The sequence below is a fragment of the Haliotis rubra genome, unplaced genomic scaffold, assembly GCF_003918875.1.
Source record: "Haliotis rubra isolate DU_JTF1 unplaced genomic scaffold, ASM391887v1 Scf1153, whole genome shotgun sequence".
NCBI classification, from domain to species: domain Eukaryota; kingdom Metazoa; phylum Mollusca; class Gastropoda; order Lepetellida; family Haliotidae; genus Haliotis; species Haliotis rubra.
Window position 1 is genome coordinate 42,256 of NW_025765063.1, and position 22,362 is coordinate 64,617.

Genomic DNA, 22,362 nt, shown 5'->3' on the forward strand with positions numbered 1-22,362 from the left:
ACCCCCCCAAAAATTATTTTAGTATAACATGAGTGGCTTTCTGTTCTGAAGAATTACAACAGAAAAGTACCACTGCACCTTTTTATTCCTTTCTTACATTTTGACAGTGTGGGGAAGGAGTAGTCTAAATGGAAGCAGAAGATCTTCCGTTTACTGAACCTTTTGAGCCTAAATTCAGAGTGAATAGTCTGGTCGGGCTGTTACCTCCTTGGGAAAAACTGGCCAGGGGAATATAAGGCTTGGTACACCAGATTTCAGTTCCAATGATGATGAAATTCCTAAAACATTTCTAAAGGCAGCTCATACAATATTCACTCACTCTCTGAAGGGAATAGTTCCTGTAGCATTTTGCATTTTGTACCTGTCCCACTTCTGCATGTACAACTTTCAAATATACTAGTATACACTCTTCCTACTGACTACTGTCGCTGGTAAAATGGAAGCACACCACTCATTGACTTATTTATTTTCCAGATCTGAGAAGTTGAAACCTTTCTGGTTGTCAATATCAGAAGAGAATCTGTCCACCTTAAGCTCCTTGACTGAGGTCCTGCTCACAAGAGATCCTTCTCCAGAATACAGGGAGGCCGTCAGTAGAGCCTTAGATATCCAAGAATGCAAAGTGGTTCCGTTTTTCGGTGGATTCTTACGTGATCTCAAGGCAATATTTGCCGGCGTTCCAAGTCTAATTGTGCTTCCATCGGAAGAAAATCAAAACTTAGAGGTATGCTTTCAAAGACAAGGTTTCATTACACTGAAGCACATGTTACATTGTGTCTCCTTATGCCAGAGACTTTGCTTACTTTTAAACATGTCAGTATTAATAGGTACCTGATAGGAGGAGCTGTTCATGTGACAGTTCCAACAATTCAAGACTTCCCTATAATAAATCCTGTCCTCAATTTATGTTAAAATTTATAAATATGATTTTTGTAAAATTAAAACCCTGTCATTGGACCTTGTTGCAATATATCGTTACATTGTCATCAAAATCACATGGAAAAATTAACACATAAATACAGGCTATGGTTTCTCTGGTAACAAAACTGCAAAAATACAAAGGTGAAAACAAAATCAGTCGTTATGAAAGCTGGTTGTTGGGTGGACGCCATCATGTGAAGCATCCATAAAATCTGTAACTACCACGAGGAAAACTCTGATTATGTCTGCATCATTAAGTCCATCCCACTGTCCAAACGTCAAACATGTCATGCTTAAGAAGTTGATAGGTGGTATTGTTGGTACCAAGTTTTTTGTGTGCTCTGCGTAAAAGAGATAAGCAGAGGACTGGTTGGCATGGAGACAGAATACTGGCATCACTTTCGGCTGACAATATATAACCTGCATCAGGGACCGATCATAATTTATGGCCAGGGATGGTGATGATGATTTTATGGAGAAGCATGTACAAAGTAAGTGACCCCCACATGCATGTCATGTACAAAATCAATGACCCCCTCCCTTCCAATATTTTTAAGAATAATTTTAAAATATTTTCATGTACAAAATGGCTGGACCTGAAACATGTGTACAAAATTGATGATCCCTCCTACCTCTCCAGAACAAAATGGGTGACCCCTTAAAATCATCATCACCCCCCTAGCCATATATTATGAACGGTCCCTTAGTTTATACTAGCACAAGCAGCTACACACACATGTGTCCTTGTATTTGCATGCATTTCATTTTATATGCAATAACTTTAGACGCAACATTACATCCCGTTTTAAGTCACTTCACCTCATGACCATGTTTCTCCCTCAGTTTGTGTCCGACTACAATGGGGAGGACCGCTTCATGACACGAATCGGCGTGGGTGGCCTTATCAACATGGACAAGCTGAAACAAGCTCACATCGTCCTGAACGACATCCTCCTGTTCCACCACCATGCAGACCACCAGAGGGCGCTCATACAGAAACTGGAAGATATGGAACAAGATGAGAACAGGTAGGGCACAAACTGACCAATTTCAGTTTTGTTTCAGCTGAGAAATAGTTCATCTCATTGACTACGCACAACACTAACCACACCCTCACTCATTCACTGACCAGCGATTTATCGTCCATTTCAAACATAAAACCCTTAACAGGGAAATTAGGGAAAATGTTATTTTGTTACAAAATTAGGATTAGGAAATTTCTTATTTCTTTAGTACAAAAGGATTTAACTTTTATTTATTTCAGTGAGATGATGTTGAATTAAACAATATTGCTACATTGTGTATACTTATCCTCGTGTTAGTGAAACAACCCATCATTACACATGACTATATTAAGACTCATTGGGAAAGTTGTTTTCCTTGGTAGATTTTAACTGTGTGTATATCCATCAGGTTTCCACATGAATGTACTCTGGATACAAGGCAATATGTTGTTACTAGATTTTTTTCGCAGCACCTTGTACCATTTTAGTATTGTCTCATGCCATAAATATTAGAATGGACCTGTTGATCAAGGCACATAGTGCTAGATTGAGTTTCTATTAGTGAGATGTAGCACTGTTATTCAACTGTCTACTAGGAAAGTTAAAAACAGGAAAGGAGTGAGTGAGTGAGTATGTTTTACACCACCGCGAAGCGGGGGATATAGTATTAGGCGCCGTCCGTACGTACGTACGAATTGGAATATCTTAAGAACCGTTGTCTAGATTCTTTTCATACTTGGTACCTAGGTTCATCACAGTATAAGAAAGGTCCAAGTCAGGTTTGGTGACCTTGACCTTCATTTCAAGGTCACAAGGGGACTTTCACATTTTACCTGCATGTTAAGCTATCTCAAGAACCATTCACTGGATTTTTTCATATTCAATACAAAGCTTTATCTAGGGAAGGCGCAGGGCCCAGTCGATTTTGGTGACCTTCACATAATTTTCAAGGTCATGGCGACACTTTGAAGATTTCAGCATGTGAACCTGAATTGTCAGCAAGATATTTCAAGAACGGTTCACTGGATTTTCTTCAGACTTTCAAGACTTCTCTTAAATGTTTTTCAATAAGCAATTTCTTTAGTACTACTTTTGCATATTTCATACACTATGACATTCATGTCAAGGTCAAAGTCAGTGTTGAAAATATGTGTGTGTTTGAACACCTAAAGAGCAAGATATCAAGAGAGGTTGACTGGTCATGTTTTTGTTGACATTTAACTTAAACTTTCATTACTTTATAAGTTTGATTTGATAATTTGATTATGTCACCTTAGTGATAATGCTTGTTGTAAGTCAAGGTGAAACCCTGATAAATGATGAACATATGGATGACATTATTTTGTACCAGAGAAGCAACTGCCATACTTATTCCATATTCCATCATCCTTCATGTAAGGTGACATACCGAACTATGCTCTTAACTCTATTTGTAGTCGTCCAGTCACTGAACCACATTATTTTCACTGAGACCTTTCTGCAATGCAAAGGCAAATGAAGCAAGTCTAGATATTGCTTACGTTCAGGCTGAATCTCCCATCTGACAGGGGCTCCTTTTCAATTTAAATTGACTGATGTTTTTTTATCAAAACTACATATTCAGAGACTACATTATTTGGCCTTCATCAGAAAGCCCATAAGCAATGTAACAGGGGCATTCAGTCTTTATATATATAGTTGTTCCTTGGCTTCATCTTTGTTCGGGGTGGTGGGGTAGCCTAATGGTTAAAGCGTTGGCTCGTCACGCCGAAGACCCGGGTTCGAATCCCCACATGGGTACAATGTGTGAAGCCCATTTCTGGTGTCCCCCGCCGTGATGTTGCTGGAATATTGCTAAAAGCGGCGTAAAACCAAACTCAGTCAGTCAGTCATCTTTGTTCTTCTAACAGTAGGGGCAGTGGGGTAGCCTAGTGGTTAAAGCATTCACTCACCACACTGAAGACTAGGGTTCGATTCCCCACATGGGTACAATATCTGAAGCAAATTTCGGTATTGCTAAATGTTCCACTGTGGTATTGCTTAAAAAACCATAAAACCATAATCACTCACTCACTCTTCCTACAGTTAACTAGCAGAAGAACCTCTGCAGCTGATTTAACTGTGGTCTAATGCTGGTTAAAGTTAAAGTTTAAAGCCTCTTTATTCTCACAAGTTATAATTGCCTGTTGTGTAATACTGCATTACTCAGCTATATGAGTAAGTGAGTGGGTGAGTTTAGTTTTACGCCGCACTCAGCAATATTCAAGCTATATGGCGGCGGTCTGTAAATAATCGAGTCTGGACCAGACAATCCAGGGATCAACAGCATGAGCATCGATCTGCGCAATTGGGAACCGATGACATGTGTCAACCAAGTCTGCGAAACTGACCACCCGATCCCGTTAGTCGCCTCTTACGACAAGATAGTCGCCTTTTATGGCAAGCACATGGGTTGCTGAAGACCTATTCTACCCCGGATCTTCACGGGTCACTCAGCTATATGACAGCGGTCTGTATACAATTAGACATCAACCAGACAATCAAGCGATTGACATCGTGAGCATAGGTCTACAGATTGACAATCCAGTCTGAACACTAGATGCTGTTCTTTGCCTCTTAAGACAAGCATGGGTTACTGAAGTCCAATTCTAATCCAAATCTTCATTTCTACTCAGATAATGTATGTTACACATTTTCTAAAAAATACAAAATATAAAAATGCAAACGTATGACCTGTAACTTCAATTCTGTGATGAGTTGACCCACAACTGGTCAGCTCCAGTGCCCTCTCTTCCTGACAGAAGCTGTATCAAGGAGGTTAACCCTAAGCCTGCCAATATTTTAAAATAGCCTCTCCCATGCATTGTCATGGAGGAGTCCACATTGGTATCCAGGGCTCAAGAGTTAACAGCACAGCAACTGACAACCACAGGCTGTTAATCTGTGCGGAAGCCCTTCATGCTCGGATTTATTGTTTAGAATATTATTAATAGCTGACATTGACAGATTGGTGAATCAAAGATATGGGGTTTTTTTGCAAATATTGGCAAAATCAAAATTCTACTGTGTTGTTCTGCATTGACTGCTGGTGAGATTAATGTGTTGGATGCTACTCAATGCTGTATCACGCCTTACTTATACTGACAAACCACACATAAAACATGGCACCAACCCATAAAAACATGTCATGTGCATCAATTTGAAAACAGATCATGCCAGTGTTTATCCTGTTGACAACGGGCCCGAAATAATCAGTGCATGATGCTATAAATATTTTTAAAGCCTCATTTTCAATCAATACCATCAAAAGTCAGGAATCAGGAAAACTGGAATCAAACGATATTATGTGTCACAAAGTACAGATGTTGCTTTATTAAAAAAGGAGATGTACTTTTTGTGATTCTTGAACTTTTTCATCAGTTGTGTAATTTTTGTTGCAAAAATATCAGCAAATGGTACTTATAGTATTGTTATATGTGTACTATAGAGAATATCAAAACAAATGTATGTGCCAGGCAAGATAAGGGCAGTATTTGGGCTGCTGGAGATTTCAAATGTTTAAGGGACCAGTTATTTGTTAAGGGAATCAAGAGAGGTTCACCAAAAATATATGACAGTCTCCTGGGAAGGGTTAAAATAATTATATGTATATTTGATACATATATAAAAAAAACTGACATAATACCTCTGTGATAAGTGACTGGTCCTCAAAGTGTGGAAATTTTGAAATAGTCGAATTAAACTTATCAGACATGTTGAAATGGTTGATAGTAAGCATTTTTGAAATCTTAAATTTGTAGGTTTCAGACATCTGACATAAGTAAATACTTAATTACAACTGAAAATAATTTACATACTTATTTCTAAACCTTGGAGATCAAGTTTGAGCAGGTGCATGATGGGAAATGAATCTGGTGTCTTAGTATGTTTGTCAAGGTTTTATCTTCATGAGAAAATCAGTTTGGGTCAAACACTGTTCAGATATTACAACAATGCTGAACCCTCTAAAATCAGACTTTTTTGATACATTTTATCCTTATCTAAACACTTTGTATTTTGTGCCAAATGTACAATAGGTGACCTTCCCAAATCAAGGGCCAAGTAGGACTCATATATAATTTGTCGTTTCTGAATTCATAAATGTTTAGTATGCTTCCAATAGGGGAAACAGTTCCTTGAGTAGAAGTTGGGAAGTACAATATTGAACAAACTCCATGGATAACAACTTCATTTATTTCGTGAGTGCGACATTTCGATAAAGATTCTAGCCTCTCGATGTGATTCCTGCTTGACAACGGTACAAGCATCTGTATCGAAACATCGCACTAACGAAACCAAGAAGTAGTTATCCATAAATTGTGTTTAATATGCCACCAAAAAGGGACACTGTCCACACACATACACCAACACTGGATCTGCATTGGTCTCATTATTCTTCATCCCTATTGAGCATCAAGTACGATTTTGGAACAGATGCATCAACATTAATGCATTCTGATTTGTTTTCTCAGATATTAGAATGGGGAGACAAACAGGTCAATCAAGCAATTGGCTAGAATTATCTCATTGGCTGGGATCAGATTGATCTGCCCTTTGCAATTTACTCCTACTTTCGGCTCGCGGACTTCACTTGACCTTGACAATTTTGTATGACCTCTTGACCAGTGAGAGGAGGATCATTGCTGTGTATTTAAAGACGGGTCATGGAGGTCCATCTGTGATGGAGTGATGGAGTCGCCATTTTGGACAAGGGAGATAACTGGGTTCCAGGAGGAGATGTCCAGTTCATCTGTTTGACATCATCATCTGACATTACCTGTTTGTGGTTGGAAGACTGTATAAACAACCAAACTTGAGGCGTTACTTTGAGCTCCAAGTTGTGTTACAAAGCCATATCTTTTTGTTTTGGTTGTATATTTTTTATTTATTTGTGTTATAGTTTGTGAGTAAATAAGAAAATTGCATCTTTATGGTTCTCCATTCTGGTCATTGAATTTAGCAAAAACAATTAGTGAGATTGTAAGATCATTATCCATTTTAGCTTTACTGCGGTATAAAAGTTTACATCATAAGGTCACAAAATGCCCTAATTAAGTTGTTGTCCTTAAAGTTGTATGTTTTCTGTAAATATTTGGAGATCCCAGTACATCTGAACAAGGCATCTAAATAATGCTATGAAAGTTATAGTTGTATCCTTTAACACAGGGGATTTTTTTCTCCCATGTCAGTAGAAGCATTCTATATTTGTCCTGAATGACACAACCTATATCTATATAGCAATCCAAATTGAAGAACTCTCAAACATGAATAATTATCTCTGAGGCTTCTTCTCAAGTTAAACTAGCTCACATGACACATGATAAGAAACTCTTGCTTCTAAAAAGTCAGGTAAGGCTTGTAAGCCAATCTTTTTTCCATCCCACATGAGAATACTTATTAAAAAGCAATTTGTGTGGATAACATCTTCTTTATTGATATTTTCTCTGCAAATTGCTCTATTATCTTATTATGATCCAGTTTCTGGCATATATGTGTGATTTGCTGAGATCTCTCAGCCTACAAACTGATATTAGTAATGTCTTTGTAGAGAAGACTTCTGTTGATAACAGGACCATTAAGAGGAAGAAACTTTCATACTTAGTTTCACATTATTGCTTCGTCACGATATGCCTGAGATATTGCCGATGTGACGTTAAATATTAACTCACTCACTCACTCACATTATTGCAGTAAATGTAATGTTAGAATACAAAGTTAAAATATCTTTGAATTAAAATAACAGAATTTGATAAAATCCCTATTTTCAATGAAACATCTGCTTTCATATTTGCCAAACCCCTGAATTTGAAATATGAGAACATTTGAAAAACATGAATTGTGAACAAAATAACGTTTTTTACCAGTTTGCTTTCCAAGGTCAGTTATATTGGAATCATTGATTGATCACCAGGTCATACCGCCAATCAATGACATGTGTCAAAGTGACCCGCTGTCTCTCTATACTCTGGCAATGGGGAGTAGTTTTGGGGTCAAAACACCCCCGGTCACACAGAAAACCCTGAGTTCAATTAATTCCGCACATGGGTACAGGGTGTAAAGGGTATAATTCCCTCACATACAGAGATATTGTTTGTTGCTGTTCTCCTTTAGTTGGTTTGTTAGTTTACACCGCATTCATCAATATTCAGCTTTATGCCATTTTGTTTTCCTGGCAAGTGTTATGTAGCAGCGATGGAAGCAGACGGTTGTAAACCACTTCCTGTCTTAAATAAAGAGTTCTCTTATGGTCTGTAAATAATCGAGACTGGACCAGACAATCCAGTGATCAACATCATGAGCATCAATCTATGCAATTGGGATACAATGACAAGTGTCAACCAAGACCACGAGCCTGACCACCACGTCCCGTTAGTCACCTCTTACGACAAGCATGGGTTACTGAAGATCAATTCTAACCCAGATGTTCATGGGTATGTTCTCCTTTAAAAACGTGCACATGTATTTTTGAGTTAGAGACATGCAATCTACCCAGTGGCAAGTACCAGACATGTTACCTGTAGCTCCTCTTTGAAAATAACAGACATTTTATGGAAGAAGGTTCCCCTTTAAATGTAGTAGATATGCTATCAAACACCATTCCCCCTTAAAAGTAACATTTGTGTTATGTAAAACGATTCCCCTTTAAAGGTGACAGACATGTTAAATGTTAGTTCCCCTTTAATAGTGAGAGACATGTTGTATGTTACAGTTCATGTTTAGAAGTAACAGTTCTGTTATCCAATACAATTCCCCTTTAAAAGTAACAAACATGTTGTATGTTACAGGTCAAGTTTAGAAATTATATACAATTCCCCTTTTAAATATAACAAACATATTTATCCCTCATGGGAACTGTTAGAGGACAACTGAACTGCAGCGTATACTGATTTTAGTCGTGTAATACAATTATCCCAGATCCCTACCCAGCATTTGATATATCCCTAGATGGCTGACATTTAAGCTCAATCAGACCAGTAAGTAGAATAACCAGACCAGGCTTTGGTGCAATTGAGCAGATTTTCCGTCTCCAACTGACCAATGAGCTGTGATTATCAGCCTCTAACTGACCAATGAGCTGTAGGTCAGCTGACATGCAACTCATCCAGGTAATGGGCACACCCTCGTTATAGAAACTGTTAAATCTCTGTTTGTCTGATGCTATGGTCAATATTTTGTTGCTAGGCATTGCTAGAAACTGAGGCTGATCACCTGTCCAGCTGTCTGGTGATGAGACAAGCGTCACACCATCTCCGTAATTGTGACATATGGCTGCTAGATTTTTAATACATGATGCATCTTGCAGCTGAAAAGAAGTTAAGGATAACCCAGATCTACTATCAGTCATCTCATCCAAAATGCATGTGGATTATCAGCTGGACAATAAAAGCACCAATCAAAGATGGTGTAATGCATTATTACTGATCTACAAAATACTTGTAACACATGTTATATTTGGGATTACACTTTTTTCAGTAAAGTACAGATTCTAGTACTTTTGTTGTGTTGAGTCCCGTCCTTGATTTGAACCCACACCCTCAGAGTCAGGCACCTAATAGTCAGTACACAAAGTCACCAACTCAGAAAAACACGACTTCCACAAAAGTGGAAGTCGGACAACTGGTAGTCTTGACCACAGACCTTGTGTACCCCTCTGATTAGCACGGCTCCGACGGTCTGTGGTGTAGACTACCAGTTGTCTGAATTCCACTTTTGTGGAAGCCGCGGTGGCTAAGTTGGTTAGGCGGCTGATTTTGTATGCTGGCTGATTAGGTGCTTGACTCTGAGGGAGGGGCGCTGGGGTAGCCTAATGGTTAAAGTGTCGGCTCGTCACGCTGACGACCCGGGTTCGAATCCCCACTTGGGCACATTGTGTGAAGCCCATTTATGGTGTCCCCCGCCGTGATATTGCTGGAATATTGCTAAAAGCAGCATAAAACCCAACTCACTCACTCACTCTGAGGGTTCGGATCTCAGATGGGGCTAACTACTAGAAGCATTTGTTACATTTGACCACTTTCTACCTGGCATTGTGTATTCATACAAACTACTTATTATGGCATAAATTGGTTTCCATGTTTTGTATCCTGCTACAGCAGTGTATAACTTGGAACACACACATGCACATGAACATGTGCATGCATGCACACACAATCACACACACATGGGCTACATGGCCACTGGATCTCATTTGGAAAGAGGACAATATCCAAATGCTTTCCATCTCCATCTCAGGTTTGAAATTGTTTTGTTTGTTGTTTAATGCCATACTCAGCAATATTCCAGCTATATGGCGGCGGTCTGTAAATAATCAAGTCTGCATCAGACAATCCAGTGATCAACATCATGAGCATCAATCTACACAATCGGGATACGATGACATGTGTCAACTAAGTCAGTACGCCTGACCACCCGATCCCGTTAGTCGCCTCTTATGACAAGCATGGGTTCCTGAAGACCAATTCTAACCTGGATCATCATGGATATTAGAATTGTGATGTAATTTTGTAAATGATATTCTTGAGTGTAAGATGAGTCTTATTGCTGGCTTATCCCTCAGAGAATATCCCTCTGATATTGGCAGTATTTAAAATCAGCTGCGAAAAAAACCAGTCACAAGTTATAAAGTCCTATCACAGAGTTGTCTCAGAGTCACATTTTGTAACTCTTCATGTTGCATACTTCGTGTATTGTGTTTGTCTTTTGTTGGTGCTTCTGTTCAGATTTCTTAATCTTGTTCCTGTAATCTTGATGAATCAGTAATTCCCTGTTCCCATTTCTATTTGTTGGTTGGACATGTAAGAGCCTTGGCTGTATAACTTGAAAATTATCTTGAATGTGTCTCATGAGATCCTCCATTTTTTCTTTTACAGGAACCATGTGCGATCTGAAGATGATGACAGTGATAGTGACTATGACCTTGACCTTGACAGCTACCAACCTATTCGACCTCTGTACAGTGACCATGAGGTCATGATCATCACCCCCAAGGTGGCATGTCTGAACCATCATTGGCTACAGTGCATGAACCATGGGACAACAATGGTGAGATGGGAGGAGGACGGTGGTCGCGTGCATGTGCTACCCCGACTCGAGATTGACAATGCCACATTAACCTGGCGGAAACCATCATGGAGGCGCTTACGCCACGCTGGCAACACCACGCCAGATTATGTGTTGAAGGGTGAAGTGGAGAGCAATGGGTCGCAAATCCTATGTGCTCGCCACACAACGGGCGAGGAAGTCTGTGATAACCTAGAGGAAGGCTATATTGATGTGACTGTCATCAAGGAAGTGTATTTCGACAATGAAACTGTTGATCTTGCTGCTGTGTCCAAGCGCCATGGGTTGGAGGATATTAGTCATGAGCACAACTGTATTACCATTCTGTATGGAACCTACCTGTCAGAGAACCGCAAGTTGTGGTTCATTGCGTCTGCACATACTGCCAAGATCTGGTACCATGGTCTCAAGTGTCTGGTACGGGCATCCCACAAACTACAGTACCAGACAGACAAGAAGCTGCAGTGGTTGAAACAGCAGTACCTGCAGTTGTACTATGACTCTGAGAAGTGTCAGGGACCAACACCTGCTGAAGCCATCAAGGTAGGTACCCACTGCTGATCTTTACATTGTAACATTCACACATCTAACATGGGGAAGTGTATTGTAGTGATTGCAAATTGGAGTGTCAAGAGCTGTAAAGGGCTGTGTCTTGTTGACAGTAAGAGATGACTTAATGGCCAAATTGTTCAGTGTTGGTATCATGTCTGGGTTGAAACCAACTAAAGTGGCCAGTATATGTACCTTGAGTCAATGGCCAGAACCTGCTGAAGAAGTCAGTGTTTGGGGCCTGAGTCAAGCGCTGAAACCTTCTGAAGAAGTCAGTGTTTGGGTCCTGAGTCAAGCACTGAAACCTTCTGAAGTAGTCAGTGTTTGGGTCCTGAGTCAAGCACTGAAACCTTCTGATGTAGTCAGTGTTTGGGTCCTGAGTCACGTGCTGAAACTTTCTGTAGTAGTCAGTGTATGTGCTTTGAGTCAAGGGCCAAACCTTCTGAAATAGTCAGTGTTTGGGTCCTGAGTCACGTGCTGAAACTTTCTGTAGTAGTCAGTGTATGTGCTTTGAGTCAAGGGCCAAAATCTGCTGAAGTAGTCAGTGTTTGGGTCCTGAGTCTGCTGAAACCTGCTGAAGTAGTCGATGTATCCTTTGAACATCATGCCCCCTACATGTGGAACTCTCTTCCCCAAGATCTGATAGGGGTGAAATGGTATACCGTGGTATCAGTAGAACCATGGTATTTTGCAATCCAAAAATTCGGTTTTTTCGGTTTTCGTAACGTCAATTTCTTAACCTTTTTATACCTTTCCTAAAATGTCTAGAACTCAAATCGTTTTGTCAAAATCTATGCATTTCTTTGCCATATGTCAATTTTCTGCATTGTGCTCTTATCTCATATACCAAACAGAAACGAAGGTCTTGTATCGCAATACATACGGTATTATGGTAAGAGCGTACCGTTTCACCCCGAAGATCTGAAACTTTATCCAACGCTTGTGTCATTCAAATCAAGTCTCCTCTTTTCCGCATGAAGTTCTATGAACCATAATAACTTTTGTCATTATCCCTTCCTATGTACTATTAACTTTTGTGCCTTGAGCATGATGCAAGCGTGGAAATGAGCGTATTATAAATGTGCACTATTATTATTGCTATTATTATTAATGTACAGGTCTCTTATGACATCTGAAGACACACAATGTGTGTCAAAGGCCTAAACCAATCAAAGCCCACTTTGGAACATGTGTCTCTGAAAAATGCTGTGTCTGCCAGCCTAATGTGGCATCAGATTCAGACTATGGATGACTATAAGAAATATTGATTGCTGCAGGAAGTCAAGGTTGTACATCAATTCCAATAAGTTATTCATTCAGTTAAGAGACTGTGCTTTCTGACAACTGCATACAGTTAACATACAGCCTAATGGTACATTATCAGATTGCACCAACGCCACGTGTGTGACCATGAGAAATGTAATTTACGATTATTAGAAAACATAAGCTGATGGATGGGATAAGGAGAAAACAAATTTAAACAGATGATCTTGAAGTTATGGATGGACATATGCTGATTCTTGAACAAATAGATAGAAAGGATAAGAAACAATTTTCATTTTCCAATACAGTATTCCACCCACAGAGTTGGCCAAAGTCCAGTGTATAAGAGTCACAACATCATATCCCCCTTGACAGAGATATATAATTATAGATGGCCATAGAACACATGGAACATGGAACTACCCAAGGGCTTCAGGAACAGTCATCAGCAATCAGATGAGTGCAGTTTGGCTGTGAAGAGGGTTCTTGTCTAATGTTATGATAAGTCTGCATTATAACTGATTCACACTCCCTGGGGTCAGGTTGGCCGATGGTAGTGGAGTTTTACATTGGAATTGTTGTTGTTCACAATGGAGCTAAATGTACGAATCTCCTAGTGTCACGGGAATGAGGAAATTGTTGTTTTTGTGGTGAAAGTTGCATCTGTAATTGTCTGTCGAGTGATATGTTATTGATCCAGACTGGGTTGATCTGGGTGCAGTGTAAGTTGTTATTGTGAATGTATGGTATGAAATTGGTTGACTTGAGTACTGCAGAAATCAGGGAAACGGCTAAATATTATTACTTTTCAGTAGGTATTGGATTAATGAGGCTCCATCTTGGTGGTGTAGTGCTTGATTACTAAATCCAAGACAACACAGAGTCTCTCTGTGCACAGGTCTCTAAGTACAAAGGGTTGGCATACAGGGCAGTGAAAACATGGACTCAAGAAGGAATGTGATATACAATCAGCAATAGTTACAGCTTTGCTACTCTTTGATCACAATTTATTCATGAGCAGGGTTCACAAAGTATGTGATCTATACTATTGTGGAAGCCAAGGTGGCTGTGTGGATTAGGAGTTTTGGTGCCTCATTCTGAGAGTGTGAGTTCGAATCCCAGAACCCCAAATATAAGAGTTGTTCAATTTATTATGATTTTCTAAATGGCGTATGTATTCATCGGTTATTTCCATTCCGTGGTTCGTTTGGATATTACAGTCTGAGCTAACCGTGACAAGGATAATGGTCATATTACCATCCTACCTGGTATCCATTCACTGCTGTATGAAAATCTATCAAAGAAAACTATGTGCTTAAGGAAGCATCACTGAATGTCATTGTATACCAGTTGCCTAGATGAATGCTCATGTTGTTGCTCCGTGGTGTAATGGTTAGAGCGTCCGCCCGGAGAGCGGAAGGTTGCGGGTTCGATCCCCGGCCGCGTCATACCAAAAGACGTTAAAAAATGGTACTTGTTGGTCCCAGCCTGGCGCGCGGCATTAATGGGTACAACAAGAGTGGTCAGCTCGGAGTCAGTATAATGTGTCTGAGTGGGGTATTCATGCTTCACTGCGCATGGTATCTCAGTGGGCTAGCACTATAAAACCAGCTTCAGTCTGGGCTAGTACAAGCAGCTGCACATACACATACACACGCATGCACGTGGTCATATGAGCGAAATATTCTCAAGCACAACGTTAAACCCAATTTCACCTCACCTCACCTCATGTTGTTGGTCTTGGTTGACACATGTCATTGTATCTCAGTTGCATAGATTGATGCTCATGTTGTTGATCACTGGATTGTCTGGTCCAGACTTGATTATTTACAGACCACCGCCATATAGCTGGAATATAGCTGAGAAGAACGGTATAAAACAAGAACCAAACCAAACCACTGCATGTGCTACATGTGCATCAGGGGGCTGTTGGGTAGCCTAGTGGTTAAAGCAGTTGCTTGTCACGCCAAAGACCCGGGTTCGATTCCATACATGGGCACAAAGTGTGAAGCCCATTTCTGATGTTCCCTTCTGCAATGTTGCTGGAATATTGCTAAAAGTGGTGTGAAACTTAACTCACTCACTCACTCATGTGCTTCAGTTTCGTGCAAGACCAATCCCTAGAAACTCAATAACCCATTAAGTCTCTGTGACCAATGTTGCTTAACTTTGGTTTATGACCTGTATCTTTCTACACTGAGGGCCAAATGCCAGCACAATCATATTGCCTCAACACTTTCACAACTAGATTACAAGTTACGGCTGTTTAAAGCTACATCAGCGAAGGTAATCCCGGTGAAGTTGGTCAAATATGAGAGTAAATAGCACAGCAGGCCATGTTATTTCAACCGATCCCAGAAAAAAAATAATCTGACAGTTGTGTATTTAGTTTGCCCAATTTATCAGAAGTATTACAAGGCAACTGTGTACCCAGCTGAACGCTGTACAAGAACGGCAGTATCCCCTTATCATTAAGGCTAAGAACACCAGTTGCCACGTGTCACTGATAGTGTAGTATTTCAACACCACCATTTGGAAATCTGAAGCATGAAAGAATTAGTGTCTTGAAATTCACTGAATGAGGTTTTTTGTTGCATTATGCAGTATTATGTCGGATTGAGCAATACATAAGCAGTATCATAAAATGGATTCACAGTCTTGTGTGGTAGGAGTGAGGGAGTTTGGTTTAATGCCGCTCTCAGCAGTATTCCAGTTATATCACAGTAAGTCTCCTTGATGTGACAGAAAAGTCCAATATGCTTACCACATTTATTAAACCAACAAACACAGGCATGGTGCTGACTAACCTAAAAACATATCTGGGTCCAATTTGATTTTCAATACTCAATCATAGGTTTCTGGTGTGGGGACCGCCTCCGTGGTGTAGTGGTTAGAGCGTCCGCCCGGAGAGCGGAAGATCGCGGGTTCGATCCCTGACCGCGTCATACCAAAAGACATTAAAATATGGTACTTGTTGGTCCCTGCCTGGCACTCTGCATTAATGGGTACAACAAGGACTGGTCGGCTCGGAGTCAGTATAACGTGTCTGAGTGGGGTATTCAAGCTTCACTGCGGCATGGTATCTCAGTGGGCTAGCACTATAAAACCAGCTTCAGTCTGGGCTAGTACAAGCAGCTGCACATACACATGCACACGCGTGCACGTCGTCATATGAGCGATATATTCTCAAGCGCGACGTTAAACCAAATTTCACCTCACCTCACCTTCTGATATGGGAAATGGAAACAACTCTGCACAGCAAATGATTGCACCATTAATGACTTGACCATCCCTGCCTCATCTTAGCTGAGCCAAAGAAAGCAAGAATACAGTATGATGAGCAAATTCAAATGGTATACAGAATCTCACCCCAGTATTTTGATATCAACTACATTAAGTTAATTGAAGTTTAATTTCAAATCCTTAGCCTTGCTGAGGAGTTTAAATTTATATAAATGAGTGTCTGAAACTATAATTATTTTTATGTATTAGTTTATATAAAGTAGAAATCAGTGTTTTCAGTATAAGAAGGCCAGCTAACCCTAATGACCTTTTGTGACAGAGATTAATGATGTCATTTGATTGTGATGGCATAGTAAGTAACAATGATGTCACAATGTCCTACAGAACACTGTGATGCAGTTTCATATTACCCAAGTATCTTTGGAAGAAAGTTCAGGGATAAATTTGGAATTAATCTACAGATTCCATACAGCTTAAGGACCAATCAAAAGCAGGATTCTAAAATGGCCTGGTAGAATATAAATTATTGATGCTTGTATATTTTATTGCAAAATCCTAGAAGGTTGTGAAAAAGCTGTTTAGAAAACTGTCATTGCCTCAGGGCCCAATTAAAGTAGAATGTGAAAAATATGGCACTTCGTGAACAGATCCATTTCACCGATTTACTTCTCTAAAGCATTCCATTGACTTAGAAATAACGTAGTGTTAAATCTGTGAAAACAAAAAAATGCAGCAATTACAAACTTAATGACTTCTTCCTATTGAAATGCTCGCGATCGAAGACAACCTCCGGAGTTTTAAGTTACAGCATATTGAAATAGACCCATATCAGAGTGCACACGGGTGTAAAAGAAGCAAAACACCTACAACATTATTTCTGTTTGTCAGGCTTGTACATGCTGCTGAAGTCTATCTATTTCCGGAGGCCCCAGCTTGCTTCAGTTAGTGGTGAAGACTCAAGAGATTTAGGACTTTGTATTAGGGGAAATTACTGTGACTCTCCCATTCATCTCTCAAGGACATGAGAAGCAAAACTAATTAAGTGTATACTTGCAGCTGGTTATATGTTGTATGACAGCACCTAGAAATGCAGACAAATATGAATGTACATGTATCATCCCATGAGGCGGGTTGAAGGTTCAGCCAGCAAGCTGTTGGTGAACATACTAAACACTAATTTCCTAACAACTGTTTCTCACATTTGAAGGGAAATAGAATAAAAATGTTTTATCATTGTAAATTAGGCTTTGTTTTATTTCAAATAATTCAAATCATGTAAACCTGCATATCATAGGTCAAAACCATTTTGGAATGAGAGCTTTAACTTAATTAGAATTTTGAGATCTGTTTCAGGAATAGAAAAGTTCAATTAGTTCTGTTTTAGTTATGACAGTTCGCCTCTATTTAATGCAGAAAACTATCTCTCCATATTTGAAATTGATCCATGGAATAAACTGAGATGATGATGTTAAACAGTTTTGCCTGAATGTGTTTCATTTTGCCTGTTTTTTTTATTGATAATTTTTCATGAATATGACTTTATGCAATGATTTGCATTACCAAACAATGACTCATTGTACTGCAAGTAGTTCATTTTAAGTCAAGTTATTGTCAACATGAAGGGAACATGGGTGGCACAGTTGCCGAGTTGTTGTTTCATCCCTAATCATTACAAAAACATGTCACAGGTTCCAATCCAAATTTTGTCTGATTATGGTTTTAGGTTTTCCGGGTTCCACAAATTGTTAAATATACATTCAGGATTCCTTCCATATTGTCATGTTGAAACAGTAATAAACTCACTCACTCACTCACTCACTCACTCACTCACTCACTCACTCACTCACTCACTCACTCACTCACTCACTCACTCACTCTCACTCACTCACTCACTCACACACACACACACACACACACACACACACACACACACACACACAAATCAAATGTTGACCAATGCAATCAAATCTAATAGATCACCAAAATGTCAACAATGATTATGAAGTAATTATGAAAATAGTTCCAGAAAAGCAAAACAGCTAAGTTGGATGCATATAAGTCGATTAATATTTTACTTCATGAGGAATTCAAGCAGCCATTTTGAGTGCCAACTCAAAGTGTTGTCTGGTGTCATAGAACCTGCTCAGTCCACAATAATGGCAGATAAAAAACACTCACAAGAATCTTTCCATCTTATTTGTCACAAAACCCACTCCGAGACCTTTCCTCGAGCTCTTGGTTTGAGTCTGTGCTAAATATCTTGATCCCCAATACAGAACAGATCGATACTGAGAGTCTTTTCAGAACTTCTTTTTGGGGAGATTTAATTGACTTAGTTTCTGAAGGACAGATATCTGTCCCTGGGGGCTGATGCTAAGCTGTAAACAGTGTCGTCTTATTATTCATTTCATTACATTCATGAAATTAGCGGAAAACATCATCACACCATTTGCATCTTGTATTAACAATATCTCAGCATGATGTCACTGGGCACACCAGGGAGCAGGAAGTGCATTGCTCCAGGAATTTTACAAAACCTATTAGTGTGCAAAACAGTTCCAATTTCAAAATAATATTCTCTTGTAAAGAAAAAATTGGGTCTAGAGTTTTGAAAGTACTTTGTTTTGTTTTAGACTATTTTTGACGACTTTCTTAACATTGTGCTTCAAAATCTTTTTCAGCACAAACTATTTGCTTATGTTTTGTTTAAGGAATTATGTGTGTGATTTAGTTTGTGTAAATTGTATCATTCTCCGCCACTGATAGCTTCAGGCTTATCTTTGAATATGGGGCCCGATGTCTCAGGTGCTTCAGTTTGCCAGAGTTGCTTCCCTTGTGTATGCAAGGATCCAGTGACTGTGTTTGAGTTACATTTCATCTTGATTATATATAGGTTTGTGAACACCATACACATGTTCATTGGTTTCATCAAACTGCTGAACTTTTAAACATTTAATACTTGCATGTTTCAGAGCTTCCTCCCACGTTAAGATGATATACCACAATATAACTACAATACTGCAATATACCCAACTCAATCACCGGAGACATAAAGTGTAACCTCATTAATCCTCAATATTAAAGAATTTTGGATTAACAAATTATTGGTACTTTATACTTTCTAACATGGATACATGTAACTGGATACCCCAGCATGGAGTTGTGTGAGTGAGTGAGCTTAGTTTTACTCCGCTTTTAGCAATATTCCAGCATTATCACAGCGGGGGGCACCAGAAATGAGCTTCACCCATTATACCTGTGTTGGGAATCGTACATGGGTCTTTGGCGTGACGAGTGAATGCTTTAACCACTAGACTACCCCACTGCCCCTTGTGTGAGTGAGTATGGTTTTATGCTGCTTTTAGCAATATTCCAGCATTATCACAGCTGTGGGCACCAGAAATGAGCTTCACCCATTATACCCGTGTTGGGAATTGTACATGGGTCTTTGGCGTGATAAGCGAATGCTTTAACCACTAGACTACCCCACTGCCCCTTGTGTGAGTGAAGTGAGTGAGTATTGTTTTACGCCACTTTTAGCAATATTGCAGCAATATCATGGCAGGGAACACCAGAAATGGGCTTCACACATTGTACCCATTCGGGGGGGTGAGTGAAGGCTTGAGTAAGTATTAGTGTGTGCTGTGTTTAGTAATATTCCAGTAATATCATTTAAAGTGATGTGTTTCAAATGTGAGAAGTTAAACTTAAGCTTTTTTGTGCGAAAAGAGAACAGTTTAACTACTAGAATAATGCCACCCAAAAGAAAGCATTAAATGAATGAAGTAGGTTGTAGAAGTTCTGGGTTCAATTCCCAAATAGATACAGCAGGTTAAGTTTGTGAGACCAATGTGATGTTGATGGAATATTCATAAAAGCAGTTCAGAATAATAACCGTTCAAAATTGGATACAAAAGGTCTTCCTATAAGTTACATGGGAAAAGAATGTGAAACCTATTTATGATGACCATTGCCAGAATATTGCTGAGATGTTGTTAAAAGTGTTACTCTGAAGGGAGGTCTGCTCTAATTACAAGTCATCATTAGTCATTAGCCAAGTAGCACCTGGGTAACTGTCTACAGGACAATCCTGAAAACCTCCAGAAAACCTGACCACCACCAAGACGTGCCAGAGGCCAACAGTATCAGGTTAATTGGGCTTAATTACTGTCATCCTCATACCTATACTGTCCTAGCTAAGTAGACCTTGGTTGGCACCAACTTTTGGAATTAGGCGAATAATGTGAACCTGGTTTTGTAACAAGGTTTTGATTGGCACCAACATTTGCAAGGTCAATGTGTTGACCTGCACTGGAACCATTGTTAAGAAGGCAGCTGTTTGAACCTAGATTGGCATCAAGTTGTTTAAGGTGTCCATGTTGATCTGGTTTGGTACCAGTGTTTAGAAGGCAACTGACATCAAGGTGTTTAAGGTGTCTATTTTCATCTGGTACTGTACCAGCATTTGGAAGGCAACTGTTTGGACCTGGATTGACATCAAGGTGTTAAAGGTGTCTATTTTCAACTGGTTTGGTACCAGTGTTTGAAAGGCAACTGTTTGGACCTAGATTGGCATCAAGGTGTTAAAGGTGTCCATTTTCAACTGGTTTGGCACAGTGTTTAGAAAGCAGCTGTTGGGGCCTAGAGAAGGCAGGTGTTTGTACCTAGATTGGCATCAAGGTGTTTAAGGTGTCCATTTGGAAGAAGGCTGGGTGCACCAGAACTGGTGCCATCATTTGTAAGGTTGCCATGTTGAACTTGGTTGGCTCCAACATTTGGAAGTCGGCTACGTTGTACACAGCGGCCTGGTGACAGACAGATACATGAGCTAGCTTATCACAGGGAAGCTTGCCATGTGAAGACCTTCATATTGCACAATCAGTCTTTAGTATCTCATTTAATCAATGGCATCTTTGTTCCCTGGAAACCAAGACAGGTCAGTTGGAAACTATGACAAGCTCCTATGGTCAGGATTTCCCCGGCAGTTGATAGGTAGAAAATACAAAGCTCATCAGTCTGTTGTCACATGACCAGGGACTGGCCCACAGATAGCTCCTGTCAGCCAGTTCATATCCAGCCATTTGGCCGTGACTCTCTCTCTCTGCTGTGTCTGTGGCAACAGTCAGGACTTGAATTATCAGATTAAGTAACTTTGATCATGAGTATGTCACAAGATGCGATGCTTCCTGTTGATGGACGGTCATGTGTATAATGAGTGGTTCTGTGAAACTGATTGATTCTGTGCATTCAAAGGTAGGTCTCCACTTGATGGTGCTGATGTCAATTTGTTTAGGATGTAGGTGAGTAATAATCAGATTCTTTCACTGATTCTAATGGTGTAAACGTGGTATCATGCTAATATTTGATATCACATTGGTATAGGTAAGGATATAAATGGGTATAATGGTGATGATTATCAAGGAATATACATACTAATGATATATATAACTAATATTAGGGAATATAGATGGTGTTGATATCAGGGAGTATAGATGTACTGATATGAGGGAGCATGGAAATGCTGATATCAGAGAGCATAGATGTACTGATATCAAGGAGCATAGATGCTGTCGATATCATGGAGCATAGATGTGCTGATATCATGGAGCATAGATGTGCTGATATCATCCAGGAGCATAGATGTATTGATATCAAGGAGCATAGATGTGCTGATATCAAGGAGCATAGATGTGCTGATATCATGGAGCATAGATGTGCTGATACCATGGAGCATAGATGTATTGATATCAGGGAGCATAGATGTACTGATATCATAGAGCATAGATGCTGATGTCAGTGAGCATAGATGTACTGATATCAGGAAGTATAGATGTACTGATATCGTGGAGCATAGATGTACTATATCAAGGAGCATAGATGTACTGATATCAAGGAGTGTAGATGTACTGATATCAGGGAGTGTAGATGCTGATGTCAGTGAGCATAGATGTACTGATATCAAGGAGTGTAGTTGTACTGATATCATAGAGCATAGATGGTGCTGATGTCAGTGAGCATAGATGGTGCTGATACTTTACTGTGAGGAAGCACTATACCCTGTTATGTGGAAGCACCATGCTATCCCCAATACTTTACTTTGAGGAAGCAGATGTCCTCCCCTATAGTTTACTGTGTGGAAGCATGATGTCCTCCCCTATAGTTTACTGTGAGGAAGCAGATGTCCTCCCTATAGTTTACTGTGTGGAAGCATGATGTCCTCCCCTATAGTTTACTGTGAGGAAGCATGATGTCCTCCCTATAGTTTAGTTTACATGATGTCCCTCCCCTTATAGTTTATGTGAGG

At 39.7% G+C, this 22,362-nt stretch overlaps 1 protein-coding gene across 1 annotated transcript in view; it reads left to right on the forward strand.

The window, feature by feature from the left end:
- The window catches only part of LOC124255389 (1-phosphatidylinositol 4,5-bisphosphate phosphodiesterase epsilon-1-like), an 87,340-nt gene that overhangs the window by 11,173 nt on the left and 53,805 nt on the right, over positions 1–22,362 (forward strand). The window contains 3 exon segments of the mRNA XM_046689298.1: positions 475–724; positions 1,765–1,949; positions 10,814–11,546. Of these exon segments, the coding sequence (XP_046545254.1) occupies positions 475–724; positions 1,765–1,949; positions 10,814–11,546 (1,168 nt within the window).